The sequence below is a fragment of the Geosmithia morbida genome (assembly GCF_012550715.1).
Source record: "Geosmithia morbida isolate 1262 chromosome Unknown scaffold_9, whole genome shotgun sequence".
Lineage (NCBI taxonomy): Eukaryota > Fungi > Ascomycota > Sordariomycetes > Hypocreales > Bionectriaceae > Geosmithia > Geosmithia morbida.
The window spans coordinates 851,060-867,793 of NW_023336196.1; the positions used below are offsets into that span (position 1 = coordinate 851,060).

General features: G+C 53.4%; 5 protein-coding genes across 5 annotated transcripts; 2 read left to right on the plus strand and 3 right to left on the minus strand.

Annotated features, from left to right (window-relative positions):
- Positions 1–351: 351 nt before the first annotated feature.
- Positions 352–2,163, minus strand: GMORB2_7782 (Nuclear membrane fusion protein Kar5; the record flags this gene model as incomplete). The annotated part of the gene is made up of 5 exons (XM_035469747.1): positions 352–843; positions 975–1,196; positions 1,263–1,477; positions 1,551–2,039; positions 2,136–2,163. The coding sequence occupies 5 exons, from the start codon at positions 2,161–2,163 to the stop codon at positions 352–354; spliced, it is 1,446 nt and encodes a 481-aa protein (XP_035320841.1).
- Positions 2,164–4,296: 2,133 nt separating this feature from the next.
- Positions 4,297–5,900, minus strand: GMORB2_7783 (uncharacterized protein; the record flags this gene model as incomplete). Its single annotated transcript, XM_035469748.1, has 2 exons — positions 4,297–5,573; positions 5,654–5,900. 2 exons carry the CDS (start codon positions 5,898–5,900, stop codon positions 4,297–4,299), a joined length of 1,524 nt encoding a protein of 507 aa, XP_035320842.1.
- A 1,456-nt stretch (positions 5,901–7,356) lies between these two features.
- Positions 7,357–9,434, plus strand: GMORB2_7784 (regulatory subunit for Cdc7p protein kinase; the record flags this gene model as incomplete). Its single annotated transcript, XM_035469749.1, has 3 exons — positions 7,357–7,824; positions 7,896–9,248; positions 9,306–9,434. The coding sequence occupies 3 exons, from the start codon at positions 7,357–7,359 to the stop codon at positions 9,432–9,434; spliced, it is 1,950 nt and encodes a 649-aa protein (XP_035320843.1).
- Positions 9,435–11,223: 1,789 nt separating this feature from the next.
- On the plus strand, positions 11,224–13,365 carry GMORB2_7785 (phenylalanine ammonia-lyase; the record flags this gene model as incomplete). The annotated part of the gene is made up of 1 exon (XM_035469750.1): positions 11,224–13,365. One exon carries the CDS (start codon positions 11,224–11,226, stop codon positions 13,363–13,365), a length of 2,142 nt encoding a protein of 713 aa, XP_035320844.1.
- Positions 13,366–13,830: 465 nt separating this feature from the next.
- On the minus strand, positions 13,831–15,688 carry GMORB2_7786 (3-methyl-2-oxobutanoate hydroxymethyltransferase; the record flags this gene model as incomplete). The annotated part of the gene is made up of 4 exons (XM_035469751.1): positions 13,831–14,170; positions 14,577–15,130; positions 15,209–15,633; positions 15,676–15,688. Coding segments are annotated over 4 exons (1,332 nt in total), but the record flags the coding sequence as incomplete, so codon positions are not given.
- Positions 15,689–16,734: the final 1,046 nt, after the last annotated feature.

Here is a 16,734-nt window from a genome sequence, read left to right on the forward strand (position 1 = left end):
AATGATCGATTCAGAAGCATGGCTTCCTGTCCATTTACCTCGTCACTCTTACTTTTGAGAACAATGCGTAATGGTTCTACAACTCAATCTCCATTCTACTATTGTAATGTTTATATAAACTCCATGTTTTGCTCCCATTTGTTATCGTAAGATGTGACTATAGAGTAGTACTATAAGATGGGGAAAAAAGACGTGTGAAGAAAAGAACGAGAAACGCCCAGAATAAAATCTCCCATGGTATCGAACCCAGTTGTATGAAATCTTGAAACTCCTTTTACCCATGCGAGGAAGAAAAAGAAGAAGCAAAAAAATAAGGAGAAGACGAAGACTCAATATGGCCCATGTGCAATATTAACCTCCCCACCCAGTTGTATTCACGGTCGTGGCCGTACCCATCTCATCCATCTTGTAGGGGCCAGCCCACGTAGTGTCCAGATGAGAAATGACAAACCCAACAACCTCGCCAACGCCAGCCAGCACAATGTTTCTCGGAAGAGACGGGTTAAGACCGTACGACCCCATGACGAGTGATATAAGCGGACAGTAAATGTACGGCAGCCATCCGCGGAAAGTGAAGCTAGCAGACAATGATTTATGAAAGGACGCGGCGGACTCGGCGGCGTAATCGAGGGATCCGAGAATCTGATCCGTCTTGTGTCGTGCGAGAGCGAGGGCTTCGCCGTGTTCTTCGTATCGTGTCGAGATGGAGCTGGCATAGGTTTCAATCAATTTCATTCTCTGTAAAGTATCAGCATTGTACTTTCTTTTCGTAGTTAAACGTAGTTGCAAATGGTTAAGAAAAGAGAGGGAAAGAAGAGTGGCACATGACTGGCTACTGTGGGACTAGGCGACTTACAGCCTCCATGTCTCGCTGGCGACGTCCCATTTCTTCGGTGCGTGATTGGGAGAGTATCTGAATGCCTCTGGTTAGTTTGATGCATACCAACATGGTTTTATGGAGATAGAAATATCACCATTTCGTCTTGTAGAGAAGCCGAAGAAGCAGCCGCTGAAGCTAGCATGACCATGATACTCTGGGCCTCGTAGCTTGCTCGTGTGACGACATCCCCAACCGCAGTTTCATAAGTCGTAGACAGCTGACCTGCTTTTTGCTGCAAGTGTTGAACCATGGCGTGGAGTATGTGCTGAAGATTCTGGGCCTCGACCGAAGCACGGTCCATGACCTCTTGTGAAAGCTGGCACATAATATTAGTTCTCTGTTGGGGGTAACTCGCAGCTCCTCACGCATCTGAGCCTCGTACCTCGGCCATGTCATGCAGCTTTGAATATTGATCCTCGACGTGTTCAAGTCCCCTTGTCATGGCGTCAAGGTGCGGCTCCAGATCGTATACCTTGGACCTTGTGCGCTCAAAGGCAGTCTCCATGCCATCCGTCTGGTTCTGTATGTGCGTCTCAATCTCGGTTGTGAGTTTCTCGAGGATCTTGGTGACACGCTGGTACAGTCGAATATTCTCGTCTACTTCCAGTAAGCACACGACTCTTTCTTGTGTTCAATTTTTATTTATTTTTCACGGGATACTAATACAAACCTTTCTCGTTGTCAGCTCGCGCCGCATCGCAGAACCGGACTGCCTTGTGTCGGTAGCTGACCCATGTATTCCAGGAAGAGTCAGACTGAGCCAGTCCCTCCAGACACTTGTCAATCTCCTGCGTAGAGACGTGTAGATCCGGCTTGGAACGAGCAGGCATCTTGGACAATGCGGACTCTCGGAATTTGGAGCAGCTGTGTGGGATCCTAAAGGCCCCACGCTCCAAGTCGCAGATGGCAAGACTAGCAGCGTATGCGTCGACAAAGTCCCGTGCGATACGCCTGCTGTCAGTCGAGACGGTGGCTTCATCTTCACCAGCCAAAAGGTGGCAATTATCTACGAGGAGACGAGCTGCAGTCCTATGACACAGAGGCTCTGACTCCAACTCTTGCAACTCGTTCAGAGCAATAGCATAGGCGTTGGAAAGGGTTGGTTGAGTTTCAATGTATCTGGGGCGTTCCAAGAATGCCAGGGAAGGTTCCTTCTTGTCTTGTAGGCACGTTAGTCGTTTGTCTATACTAAATAAGCGTGAAGGGTATCCCATGTACCTTTTAACAGTTCCGAGGCCCACGAAAAAGCACCGACCAAACAAGTAAACATCGAGAAGATGCATAGTGCTGTTGCGGGCCACATTTCCAGACGCGGTCCTCACTCTCGTGGATGTAGGGTAGTAAGTATATCTTCCAAGTCAGCCAGCGATGCGACGATCCGAGACAATATGCAGCAGTAATGGCACCGAGGACTCCGAGACGGATATCTCTTGTCTTTGGTTTGAGCAAGAGATGTCAAGGTATTCATCCCTGGGTGTGGTGTGTGTGCGATGTGAGGTCAGCCTCTCGGCCTGTTAAGAAGATGAGGCGAGAGCGGTGGGGAAGAGATGATATTAAGAATGAAGCATATCGCCAGGATGAGAGAGGATGAGAAAACTAGAATGTGATACGGCCTATGAGTTGAAAGGGAAGGAGGTCTCAGAATGCACCTTCCGCAGCTGCAGCCAGCTAGCGGGAATGAGGGGAAAGAGCCACGACACCACGCTCCTTCCTTTGAAAGGGCATGGATATACAGATAAATGTACAAGATGTTGTCCATTGTCTGTCAGGAGTACAGAAAAACTATACATAATAATACGTTATATTGTATATATTCGTCTCTTTACAAGGCTGAATCATTCACCCTGGCGATGAATGATATTACCCTACAACAAAATGCAATGACGACAACAAAATTCCATATCCCTTATGATTGAAGATAACGGTCATTCTTGTACGTTCAATAGTATGACTAGTAGTAGTGATATGAAGAGAGCGGCCTGTTGGCGGCAAAGAATCGATAGTACACTAAACATTTAGGCTCGCAACTCGTCAAGGTATCATATCAAACGTCGAGTATGAAGCTGAGAACGGGAGAGCAGCTGGTTGTTCGTCCCGGTGTTTTAGTGTTTTGGTGTTTTAGTAATATACCGTGATACGATGTGAGTTGCGATGGAGAAGATGTCATTGCCTACCTGTCTCTTTGTCTCCTCTCATTTTTCCCCGCTTCAACATCCGCCTTTTGGCGATGTTATTTCCATCTCGCCCGACTATCTTCTCTCTCCCATGCTTCCATCACTTCTTCCTCCCTCTGACCGGGGACCACACTCGTCTACTAGGGAGAGAAATTTCCTCCACATCGCAGGTGAGGGGCCGCGCCGTTGAAACTATTAATAATTACCGAATAATGAGAAGGAAAAGCCCCACAGACCACAGGAGAACGGTCCCGCAGCTAATGTTATTATTATTACAGCTCAGGGATCAACAACGAAGCACACGATATTAGATGCCACCGATGCAGCTTTTCCTTTTTGTTTTCCATCTTTTTTTTTTCTTTATTGGTACAAGAACTCCCACCACGACGCAGGTGCCAGGGGCAAGGAACCAGCGTCTGTTCCTCCCTCCTCTAAATCATTACTCTCCTTTACCTTCCTCTTCCGGCTGACGCATTGCCTCACCCTGCTACATCCTCGCCATGTGCACACAAGTGGACAAGGTGTGGGATTGCGGGCACATCGGCTATTTTCGAATCAATCGGTGTGAACTCCTCTTTAGAGGGTGCAAAGGCACAACGGCCAAGCACGAAATGGTCAAGGAGCCCGGGCTATGCAGTGACTGTCAGCGTCGAGAAACCCTTCCCAAGCCGTTTGTGTCGAAATAAGTCTTGTCGACTTTCTGATTTTCCTTTCATAATTGACGAACGTCTTTTTCTGCCCTTGTTTTCGTTATACCATGCCTGGAGGCCATCCATGGTCTCCCGTTACGTTCTATACCAATATCTTTTTTCTTTCTTTCTTGATTCCATCGAGGAACAGGGTCATGACCAAGAGCAACCGTGTGCATTCAGAGGATGGAGGGGAACTCATGCTATAGCCACGCAAGCTTTGTTAGTGTTGACGTTTAGAGAGTGGTTTTTTTTTTGAGGCAGCTGTTGCTATGGCTAGGGGTGGGCCATGGTAGTATTCGTCATTGCATTGCAATATAAGGCGAGACAGAAAAGCACTTTGGAAGCTGGACAGAATGAGACGCCAGGATATGACAATAATACAAGATTCTATCATGTTTGATGCGTGTAGCACGGAATCTATCATGGTCCCCATACATCCAAAGAGGTGAACCTGTCTATAGGGTACATATCTATCATGGCTCCTTGTATATCAAAGGAGGGTAGAAGATGTTCGCGCGTAATGCCACCGATTGTACAGAAACAGACATAATCAGCGCAGGGCCTCAATATCAGAAACCTCCTTGACAGCCTCGGTAGACAAGACAAAGGCAGATTCCTCATCGACGGCAACACTGTCCTCGATGCGGACACCCATGCCGCGGAAGTGCTTGGGCCAGCGCGCATCGTCGGGGACGTAGATGCCCGGCTCGATGGTGACGCAGTGGCCCTTGCGCAGCGTCTCCCGGCGGCTATAGCCAGGGCAGTCGTGCACGTCGAGGCCAATATAGTGGCCCACATGGTGGGGGAAGAGCTGGTTGATGGACGACGTGTCGAGGCTGGTGAAGCCCAGCGGCCGCAGCTCGTCGATGAGCCCTCGAACCGTGATGCGGTGTATGTCGTCCAAGGACATGTTGGCCGACCGGCGGCACAGGGCGACACCCGTACGCTGAACGCGTAGGACGGCCTGGTATAGGTCTCGCTGGGCGGGGGTGAACTTCCCGCTGGCCGGCCACGTGCGCGATATGTCGGTGATGTATGTGCCGTACTCGCCGCCCGCGTCCACGAGGATGAGGTCGTTGGTGTCGGCGTCAATGGTGCTGTTGTTGACCGTGTAGTGGATGCAGTTGGCGCGCTCGCCACCCGCTACGACGGGTATGTAGGCTGGGCCGTCGCACCCGTTGCTGATGAATTGGTAGTCTAGGAAGGCGTGGAGGTCCTTCTCGCGTCTCCAGGGACGGCGCATCGCCTCGGTGATGGCGCGCCCTGACATCTGGCCTGCCAGACGCATGTTGGCAATCTCGGCGGGGCTCTTGATGGCACGCAGCTTGTGCACCACCGACGAGAGGGATGTCCGCGGGGGAGCTGAGCTGCCGCTGACGAGGCGGGATATCGGATTGGTCGGCGTGGCCGTCGTCGTTCGAGCGCTATCCGTGTAGACCAGTTTGGCGGACGAGAGCATCTTGGGCAGCATGGTGTCGACTTGGTCGATGCTGAGCGCCTCGTCGGCGTTGAAGATGTCCTCGGCCGCCTCAACGCCGTTGCGGTATCCCGACCACTGCTCCTCACGGGGGTCCTTGGGCCTGACGAACATGCGAAAGGCGTAGTCGCCCAGGTTGGGACCCGTGCGCTCAATCACGGCCACGGCATCTTCCTCGTTCCACCCCGTCAGCCAGAGAAAGTTGGACTCTTGGCGGTACGGGTGGAAGACGGCGCCAGACTTGTACTGCAGAGATGCGGCATGGAGGATAGCTACGCCTCCGTCGGTCAGCGAGTGGGCGAGGGCGGCTCGTCGGTCGGCATACTCCTGGGCTGTGATGCCAGGCGTTACTGGGGATGGGTCAACTTGAGGCGTGCCAAGAGGGTTGACGAGCAAGGCAAGAGGACAACGAGTGTGGAGGGAGACATACTCTCGCCAGCCTGGAGGATATGAGGGTGTGTTTCGTGGACGGGCTGGCCGAATTGGAGATCGGCGGCCGAGACGTAGGTGGTAGTAGCATAGGAGCGCCTAGTCGAGGTCCATGACACGCGGCTGGGAGAAGCGACGATTCTCGACGACGGACAGCAAGTGCTAACCCGCTGTATACGGCTGCGTGACGACGGAGATAGCCGTTGTAACAATGCTACGTTCCGGAATGGTGGCACGGGCGACTTCATCTTTTGACTCTTGAAGCGTCAAGGGGGGGGGGGGGGCGTGGACACAATGCAGTTGTCTAGAGGAATTGAGGTGAAGATGAAAGCGTGGACATGATCCGACAAGCGGGCGTCCGAAGGGGGGAGGGGTCGGATGGAAGCGACGGGAGTGATGGGAGCAACAAGGTCGTGGTTGGTGATGGGATGAAAAGGGGAAAAGCTACTGGAAGAGAAGCCTGTTATTCTTCTAGTCAACGCACACAGCACGTGGGCTTCTAAAATTTGAGAAGCGAGCAATCGACTGTCTCTGATGAATGATGATGAGGTCAGTCAGATCCATTGAGTGTATTATCCGATAGAGTGATAACTGTGATATGCGTATAAACGAATGCGAATACTCGACCGGGATTTGGTCAGCGGATATCCATGGGTTACGGATGATGGCGTGACTTCAATGTTACTATTAGAAGCACTGTGCACTGGATAGCATTAGTGAGTTGTCGTGGGACTGATGAGTGGACTGGGCGCTGGGGGGAAAGTAGCAAGACGCTGTATCGTATGCTTGTCATACAAGTACATGTAGGCGAATGCCCCGCAAAGCATCTTCCACGAAAGCCTAGAGCACTGTGGCCTTTTTGTACGGTTGAACCATTGCAGAAGTGCCATGCTGGGAATAATATATATTACACCGTATGTGTAAGCAAGACGCAACGCGTTGCGGGGCCAAGGAGGGGCTGATGCTAATAAATTTGCAACACATCTACAGGGCATCACAGGACGTTACAGGGCATCGGGATCGCCTACAGTGGTCACCCAACATGAGTTACAGCGAGCCACGATGGCCATTCAGCCACAACCACTCCTCAGCCACAAGGGTGGTTGCTGTGCGGCGGCTTGGCCCGTGCATGTTTTTGACAGGGATGAATCCCCACACGCCTGTAATGGCCTAGCTCGTCCAAATCAGGTTTAGTGCTGTTGTGGCAAGCGCGAACCCCGACTGTAGCAAGAGCAGAGCAGCTTTTTGCTTGTTTCCTTCTCTTCACGGCCATTCTTTTCCCTCGCCCGACTATCCGTCAACGGCGACAATAACATCTCTTGAATCTCCAACTCCATCTCGTCCGCCCTTTGACTCTCTCTACTCCTCAAAATCCGGCCCAATGTCTTCCTGATCTCCCCCTCCCTCTATTCTTCATCCCCATCACCAACCGTGGTACTTCGTGTTCTTGACGTGTCGCCCTCCACGTCGCGTGCACACGCACATAACCCCAACCCCCTCTCCACTATCATCTACCATCAAATACCACGACCACACCACGCAAATTTACCAGCGGAGGAACAAACGAAACAGCCATTACCCGTTCTCCACGCGTCTTCTGGGCTGGATTATATCTTTCCATCCTTCCCTCCAGAACGTGCTGGATGACCTGACGGGTCTATGGCAGCCGTATCACTATCTCCAACACCGGCTCCACTAGCTGCCATGTCGTCGAGACGCGGACCTCTCACTAACAACCCCAATGTTGCCAACTCGCCCATGAGGGGACTGTCCTCGGCCCTACAGTCTAAGCAGAAGCCTTCTCAGGCCAGCATTCAGAGGGAGGAGAGCTATGGACAGCCCCCCAGCAAGAAGCAGGCCCTCGAGTCCACCGTGTCTCGCCCTTCCGGTCCTCGATCCCCTTCGAAGATTCCTCGAACCCAGACTCTCGCCCAGCGTGGTGTGTCTACGACAGCCTCCTCGACAACGCGTACGGCAGCTGTTAGGGATAGAGCCTCGAGATCTGCTGCTGCAGGCACCACTTCCAGGCAATCCACCCAGCAGGAGGATAGTCACAAGGAAGCATGGAAAAAACATTACAGGGCCAAGTTCCCCACCATGGTCTTTTACTTCGAGAGCATACCCGACGACATCCGGGCCAAGCTCACCAAGCGTGTATCATATCTCGGAGCTGTATGTCTTGGCCATAACGCGCTCGGAACCCGTTTCTTTACTACCTTTGTTCGTATGCTTACCCTCTGCAGCGCCAAGAACCCTTCTTCTCCATAGATGTTACCCATGTCATCACCGCCAGGAGCATCCCGACCGACCGCGCCGAGCCCGAGACTGAGCCCGAGAACGAGGAGCCCGAAGCCGAAGAGCAGCCCCAGACCATCAACCCTTCTCTTCTCGACAGGAACACTGCCGCCAGACGCAAACTTCTGTTCGAATTCCGCGCACCTTCACGGCCGCAGAACACCAACGATCCTGCCAAACCCAGCAAGCTCCCGAGGAACAACGATGTTCTCTTCAAGGCCCGCGATATGGGCAAGAAGATCTGGCCCCTCGACAAGTTCCAGACCATGGTGTCGGTCCTTCTCGAGACCGAGACCCAGACAGGCACCACAAGCTCCAGGGCCGCTTCTCGTACCCAGGGCCTGCTTAGGGCTGGCCAGGAAAAGAGCCTGCACCAACTCCTCCAGCATGAGCGTATCAACGGCCCCACGGACCGTGATGCGAGCGCCGCCAGCCGCGACCTGACCTATTTCAAGGGTCCCCACGTCTACGTGTTCGATATGGATGAGAGGCACAAGCCCATGATGGTTCGCGAATACGCCAGGGTTGCCAATAAGGCTGACGGTGACTGGCCCCAGTTTCGAAGTGTTGGCAATGGTCGTTGCCCCTTTGTCGAGGAGGACCCCCAGGATAGGGAGTACCGGAAGCAGAGGGAGCAGCGGGAACTGCGTCACCAGCGTGAGCAGGAAAAGGCACGCCTTGCTGCGGCGGCTGCTGCCACCGCCGCCAAGAAGGATTCTGTATCTCAAGCTGCCGCTGAACAGGCGAAGCCGGTGACAGGCAAGCGTTCACTGTCCGAGATGGAGGATGGTCACAACCGGACCCGCGTCCCCACGGCTCCGTCGCTGCTCAATCCGGCCAAGGCTGCTCTGTCTAAGCAGACTACCCAGAACGCTTTCACAAGCCGTGCCGAGGGAGGTCGCGTGTTCCACGGCGAGCCCGTCGCGTCCGGACTTCAGCCGTCCAATGTGACATCGGCCATCCGGTCTCAGATGATTTCGTCCCAGGCTGGCGTCAGTGCCATCAAGACGGGAACGAGCAAAGAGCTCCACGGCCTTCAGCGCAAGGTTCTCGAGAAGGCGGCCCCGGCATCCCACGAGACGAGTTCTCGCAGGCCTGTCGATCACTCTTGCGAGGGGGCGTCTAACCGGTCGGCAATGAGTCGACCGACATCCCGACCTCCCCATGGCCAGGATGACGGCTCCGTCAGAACTGTTGACAGCAACGACAAGAGGACCCAGAGCCAACCGCTCAAGAGCAAGAAGGACATGAAGCCCGGCTACTGCGAGAACTGCCAGGACAAGTTTCGCGATTTTGACGAGGTATGTCGGCAGAAGAAAGACAAGAGACTCGATAACGGGTTGCTAACATCAGGACAGCACATCGTGTCCCGTAAGCACCGTCGGTTTGCGGAAAACCAAGACAACTGGGCCGAGCTGGATGCGCTACTGGCAGAGCTGAAGCGCATGCCCAAGGACTACTACATGGATGACGAGTACGGCCTATAGAGATAGAGGCCAATGACGGTGGCCCGAGTCTCACGACGACGCAACATCTCCTAGCGACTGAGCGGATCACGAATACTTCCCGATATCCTCCCATGACTAATCCCGACATACTTTTTCTTTGTCCCTTTGCTACCTTTGTCTGCACTTTACCTACCATTTTTCCCTTTGTTTCTTCCTTGGACCAGATACTCTCAAGATACCCACGCGCTTGAAAAGTTGGCAAACAGAGTCTACTGTCCCTTATTCCAAAAGCACAATCCGCCATGGACCTTGGACAGTCTTTTCTCTATCTCTTTCTTTTTTTACATATGTTCATTGCCTTGCATGCGACGGCGTTCCGCAGCATGGAGTACTTTTTTTCCTTTACACATGCGCACATATAAGGCAATTCCCGCATCGTGTCCCCCCCCAAAAAAACATGCATTTTCCTTCATTCGAAGAGGCGTTGTTTTTGTTTCTTGATTTTTTTTCCAACTTTTTATTATTATAATCTCATCAACTTCATTCTTTTCTGGTCGGTTGGGGTGGATAAAATGGCTGACGGAGTAATTGGGACTCGGAGGGAGAGGGATCGGGGACAACGACCATGCATCTAGACGAGGATGAGTCTACAGCATCAGCGATACACATACACATACGCACACACACATACACATACGGGAGACCGGGAAAGAGACTCATGCGCGAATCGAGTCGTAGGATGGGATGAGATGGAATCAAGAGGTTTTATATGATTATTCTTACAATCCTTATATTTGTTTTCTGGTTATGGTACATGTACTGGTTAGTTGTGTATGTGTAGAGTGGTAGTGGTAGTGGTAGGTGAGGCATACTTTGGTCTTGCTTCTGGTCTCTCTCTTCGTGACTGTCCGTCATGGTGTCTCTGAATGAGGTTCTTTCTTGGTCTGGGTCTCTAGTCTTGATTCCGATGACCTTCTCTCACTACAGATTACTAGCAGTACAGATGTGAATACTTGTAATGATATATGTAGTGTCTCGCGTGGGCCACGTCTCACAATCGAGACTGGATTTAGACCGGACCAATCTACGTCATCATCGGCCTTCGCTCACATGGAAAGGTGAGCGATAGCCGATGGAGGGGCTGATATAGCCTATGGAGGAGGGTAGCGAGGGATGGAATGCAACGCAACGCAACGCAACGCAACGCAACGGAACGGAACCCCTCCCATCATTCGCGTACGTGGTGCCAAGTGCCTGAAATATTTTGGACCATTGGGGAGTTGGCTTTTTTCTTCTTCTTTCTTTTTTTGGTATTCCCCTTAAAACTGTGAATACGTCAGTGCTGAACGGGGTTCTCTCACATAGTCTACGTTGATCCTTGTTCGTCCCAGACGGGGATTGTTCCCTCGTCCCCCTTTGATACTCCCCTCTGGTATTCCCCCTTTGATATCCCCCCTATCTGCAAGGCAAAGGCATGGTCTGCTACTGCCACACACGGTACTATTCAAACCTTGAGATTAAGGCTGTTGTACTTCACCGCCCCATGACACGTGGCTTGCTTGAAATCTACTCTTTCCCCTCTCTCCCTTTTCTTTTTCTCCTTGTTCTTCTTTCTTTTCTTTTCTTTTGGGGGGAGGGGGTACATTTCTCCTCCTCCCCCTCCTCTTCTTCTTCCTTCTTCTCGTATCCTTACATCTACAACTAGACGGACATATAGATGAGGAATGAGATTTTTGCCGGGAGGGGGTAAGAGAAAAAGAAAGATAGAAAGGAGGACTGGAAGGACCAGAGAAGAAGACGAGGAAGATTTGAAACAAAGAAAGTCAGGATGCCTGCAAACGAGCATACTGAATCTACCATCCATCTATGGAAGGAGCTACGACGTCTACGCAAGGCACACTCTCAGAATGTCATTCTCGACGGGTCCAACCTCGACATAGCATCTCTCGTGGCTGTGGCCCGTCACGCCGTCCACGCATCCATCAGCGACTCCCCGTACCTCGCAGCCCGTCTTGCACGCAGCGTCGAGTCCCTGGGGACGTATATGGCCGGGGGCAACGTGGTGTACGGCGTCAACACGGGGTTCGGGGGCAGCGCCGATGCCCGCACTGACGACCTTCTCGATCTGCAGATTGGACTGCTCCAGCACACGCAGAGTGCCATAGTCACGCGATGGGACAAGGACCCGGCCGCCAATTCTGACAGGGAACCCCCGCACGTCATGGCCCCCGAGTGGGTGAGGGGTGCCATGATCGCGAGGGTGAACCAGAACCTCAGAGGCCACAGCGCCGTCAGGCTCGAGGTGCTGCAGGCCTTGATCGCCATGGTGGAAGGCGGCGTGGTGCCCCTTGTGCCGCTGCGGGGGACCATCTCCGCCTCGGGCGATCTCATGCCCATGTCGTATATTGCCGGTGCGCTCGCGGGAAACCCAGACGTGTACGTGCAGATGGGCAACGGGAGGGACATGAGGGTGTTGAGTGCGCCCGACGCCCTGCGCGAGGTTGGCCTGGCGCCAACAGGCCTGGGCCCCAAGGAAGGCCTGGGGCTCATCAACGGGACGGCCCCGTCTGTGTCGCTGGCTAGTCTGGTGCTGTACGATGCACAGCAGCTGGCATATCTGTCGCAGCTGTGCACGGCCTTTGCCGCAGAGGCCATGGGTGGCAACGTCGAGTGGGCGTCGCCATTCATCCACCAGATACGTCCGCACCCGGGCCAGGTCGAGGCCGCCGGTAACATTCACCGTGCGCTGAAGGGGTCGACCTTTGTCGTCGGGTTCGACACCGAGTCGCGCCGTCGCACCGGAGGCGGGCTCTGGCAGGACCGCTACTCGACGCGCACTGCGCCCCAGTGGATCGGTCCGTACCTCGAGGATCTGGTCCTCGCCCAGCGTCAGTTGGAGGTAGAGCTCAACTCGACGTCGGACAACCCTCTCGTCGACGTCGAGGCCGGAGAGGTCTTCTCGGGCGGCAACTTCCAGGCCGTGGCTGTCACGTCGGCCATGGACAAGGCACGCCTGGCCCTGCAGATGATTGGCCGCATGCTCTTCAGCCAGGTCAGCGAGATAATCAGCCCGTCCACCAACAATGGGCTCGAGGCCAACCTTAATGCCAGTGACCGTGAGAATTTCACCATGAAGGGCATAGACGTCAATATGTCCGCCTACATGTCAGAGTTAGCCGCCCTTGCCCACCCCGTCTCCTCGCACGTCATGTCTGCCGAGATGCACAACCAGGGTATCAACTCACTTGCTCTGGTGTCAGCCCGTCGCACAATGGAGGCTGTGGATCTGGTGCGTCACATGGCTGCCTGCCACATCTACGTCTCGTGCCAGGCTGTCGATCTGCGTGCTTCGCAGGACCTGTTCTTCGCCAAGCTGCGTGACAAGCTCCCTCTAGCTACCTTTGACGGGCTGGCGTTGTCGGAAGCGGAGATGACCACTGTCGCCGAGAAGATCTTGCCCATCGTCGAGTCCACCTGGCGCCACTGGAATGCCGGATCGTGGAGGGACCGCATCGTCCCCGTCGTCGAGGCTGTCATGGCCCCCGCGACGGCGTTCCTCGCAGAGTCCAAACCCACCACCACGGCGGCGCAGCTTGCGGCGCTGCGCACAAACTTTGAAACCTCGCTCACGAGATCCGCGGAGTCGGTCTTCTATCCCAACACGGCCGTCACACCCGCCAGCGTGGCCACTCGCCTGGGCGATGGGACAGCCCCCCTGTACGCCTGGGTGCGCTCCAAGCTCAGCGTGCCCACGCACCGTGGTCTCGATGACGATCCGCTGTACAATGCGCGCCACGGAAAGTCTGTGGATGATAAGAGGACCATCGGAAGCTGGGTGGCAATAGTGTACGAGAGTCTCAGGGGGGACATGATGGATGCTGTCATGGGGGAGGCGGCGGAGGGGTTGCGTCCGGCAGCTAGGGACGTGGGAGAGTATGAGAAATGGGTTGGGAAGATGGGAGCTTCTTAGGAGATAGATGGGTTCAGATGAGTGAGTGATAGACAGTCTATGAATGTTAGATTTTACTATCATCAGTAAACAGAACATCAGAACATACGAGCGGAGCCGCGAACATGTACGAGTACTCGTATCGAATAAAATGTTGTGCTGCACCATATGCTTCATATGACTGTGACAAGAACGGAAAGCTGTGGAGTCGTTCCTTCCTACAGGAAACTCCCGGCGTGGCACGCCGTGTATTAACCGTACCGCACTGTACTACACCTCTCACGAAGTCAGATTGCAACTTGACCTCTATGGACCTCTATGCCTTTTCACCATTTCCCTTTACCATCTACCTTCCATCTGCTTCCTTCTAGTTCCCGCTCAGTGCAAGAAGTCTTCATCTCTTCTAAAGCGGCAGAACTTATTGTCTGGGACTCCAGTATCTTACCCAACCTCACTTGTGTCTACACATATAATACACACACACACCCACACTATGGACTCACCACGCCCGTCCTCCATGGACGAAGATTTGCCCGACGATAGGCCCGACTCCCCCGATCTCCCCTTGACCATGTCCGCCTCAGTCGTGCTGCAGGATCTGCCTCGAGATGCCTCGGCAGCGCTGGCCAAGGCTGGCCTCTTCGCCCAGGACAAGGTGGTGGTACGGTTCAAGCCTGTGGGCGCGGCACCGGGACTGAGCCAGGATGTGTGCAAGATTAGCTCGGTGCGCAGGTTCGAGGAAGTGGTGCGGTATTTGAGGAGGAAGCTCAAGTGCAAGGACACCGACAGCGTGTTTTTATACGTCAATAGTGTGTTTGCTCCGAGTCTGGATGAGGTGGTGGGGAACTTGCACCAGGTGAGCATTTTCCCTTCATCTCTCGTGCGCCCCTTTTTTCTCCTCCACGTCTCCCGTCAGTTTCATCACGGCTGACAGTTTCAAATAGTGCTTCAAAGATGGTCGCGAACAACTCGTGGTTGCCTATTCTATGACTCCTGCCTTCGGCTGAAGATTAGAAGATTGAGAAGATAATTACAAAAAAAGAAGAACACAGTCCACACCCAGGTATCTCCAAAGAATGCCTCACTATATACTCCAGCCATGCTGGATGCCAACGCTTCTATGCCAAAAGAGGAGCAGGAACAAAGAAGAAGGAGAAGAAGAAGAAGAACGCCATCAAATATCCTTTATGGCTTCAGCAAAGGCATCGACCTCTTCCTTGCGGGTCGAATACGTGTGCTCCTCAGCCGGGAACGAGCGGCTCTTTACGTCATCCCGGTAAGCCTCGATAGCACGCTGAGCTTCGCCCCAGACGTTGCCGTACTTCTTGACAAACTTGGGGGTGAAGCGATCCTCTGGGTAGTTACCCGTCGCGTCAACCTGGACGATGATCTGGCCGGCGCACCCGGCACCGGCGCCGATGCCAACGGTGGGCACCCTCAACTTTTCGGTGATGAGAGCCGCCATCTCTGCTGGGACGGCCTCGAGCACCATGGCGAAAGCCCCGGCCTCCTGGATGGCGAGGGCGTCTCTGAGGATACTCATGGCGGACTCGCGGGTTTTTCCCTGAATGCGGAAGCCCCCGAGGGAGTTTGCACGTTGCGGGGTCAGGCCGATGTGGCCGAAGACGGGGATGCCCGCCGTGGTGATGGCACGGATAGTGGGGGCCATCTCACGGCCACCCTCAAGCTTGATGCCGTGGACACGTCCTTCCTTGACTAGGCGAATGGCGGAGGTGAGGGCTTGCTGGGGGGAGATCTCGTATGAGCCCATGGTGAGGTCGCCAATCTATACGAGGTTAGCCAAAGGATACAAGAGTGGAAAGGAAGAGTGAGAAGGGAGGCGGAGGGAGAGGATGCTACGTACGATAAAGGCAGACTTGGCGGCACGGGAAACAGAACGACAGTGCATAATCATTTCTTCGAGAACAATCTCACTGGTGTCATCCATTCCCATGGACACCATGGCGAGGCTGTCACCCACAAGGATGATGTCGATGCCGGCACGGTCGGCGACGAGAGCAGAAGGAAAGTCGTGAGCTGTCATGCCGACAATGGGCACTCCCTTGCGGCGGAGACCGTGCAAGTGACTGATAGTCACCTTTTTGGGGGCGTCGGCGTCGGTGGGCCGAGGACCGGACATGGAGGCGTGGCAGGAGAAGCGGGTCTGGTCCAGGCGAGAGGGATAGGGATGATGCGAAAAGAGTGGCAGTGATGTGATTGACGATGAGGATGATGTCGAGAGGGGAGGCCATGATGCAGAGATGGTGGGCAGGGAGCTTGGACGCGTGACTGTCCTACGTAGCATAGAGCAACACGACCACTTTGCCGTACCTGAGAAGGACATGATGGGTGGCAAGGATTCCTCCTTTTATGAGGGGGAGAGGAGGGGTGGGAGGATGCAAGAATGAAAGAGAAAAGATTTGAAGAAAAAAGGAAAAAAAAATCTTGAGATATATATTCACATTACATTGGAAGGAGGGATTTCCATGATTCAAAATGTAGAGAAGGAGAAATGAGAAATTGAATCTAGTGAGCAGGCTGGGGCTCTTTTAATAATGACGCTCGTCATGATGGTTTTTACGTTGTAGATCTGAGTACCTACCTTTCATCCTGTGCTGTCTCCCTTTTTTTTTTTTTTTTTTTTCCTCCTTTGCTCTTGACGGTGGTGCTAGTATTACCGGAGGTCCGGCGAATATGCGAGGGGTACGTACCGATTGTCGGTGTTGGGAGCCACCATTACACTATTACGGCTTCAGACTTACGGTGACAATGATTGTTTGTCTTTTGTTTTTATTCTTATCCTGCCGTCCTCTGTTTACATGATGAGCTGATACTTGGTCGTATCTTGTCAGTCAACCTGAGATATCGTGTTGGAGTGTATGATCGCCATTTTGCCTGACGTGATGCTTGTACATGGCTGTGCCGTCTGTCTACATGTAATAACACTCCGTAGTCCAGGGCCTGGCATTGTTGAGCTCAATACCTTGAAAAAAATCCGAAGATGAAGAGTAATAAAAACATCTGTAGACTGGCGTGGCCAATCCGAGAACAATTTTGATACCAAGTAGTAGTAGTAGTGCAACCGTCGATTTGTGTTTCTAGCAGTCATTTGAGATGCTGGTCACGTCTCTTACCTCTCGAGAGAGGTCGGAGCGTGTCGATGGCAGCGACTTGGGATGGTACATAGTACCAGCGAGGCGTCTTGACGCATGGCCGAGAAGTCAATGTCCCTGGCTGCCGGAGTGATCATGGTACCGGAGATAGCAGCCGTGAAATCGTTGGCATCGTAATCTGTACGGAGTGGTAGCAGTGCATGTCATGTCAGGGATAGCTCCTCGGGCTCGGCTGTGCCTCTTGATACGTATTATACCGAGGTAACGGGTCACGATG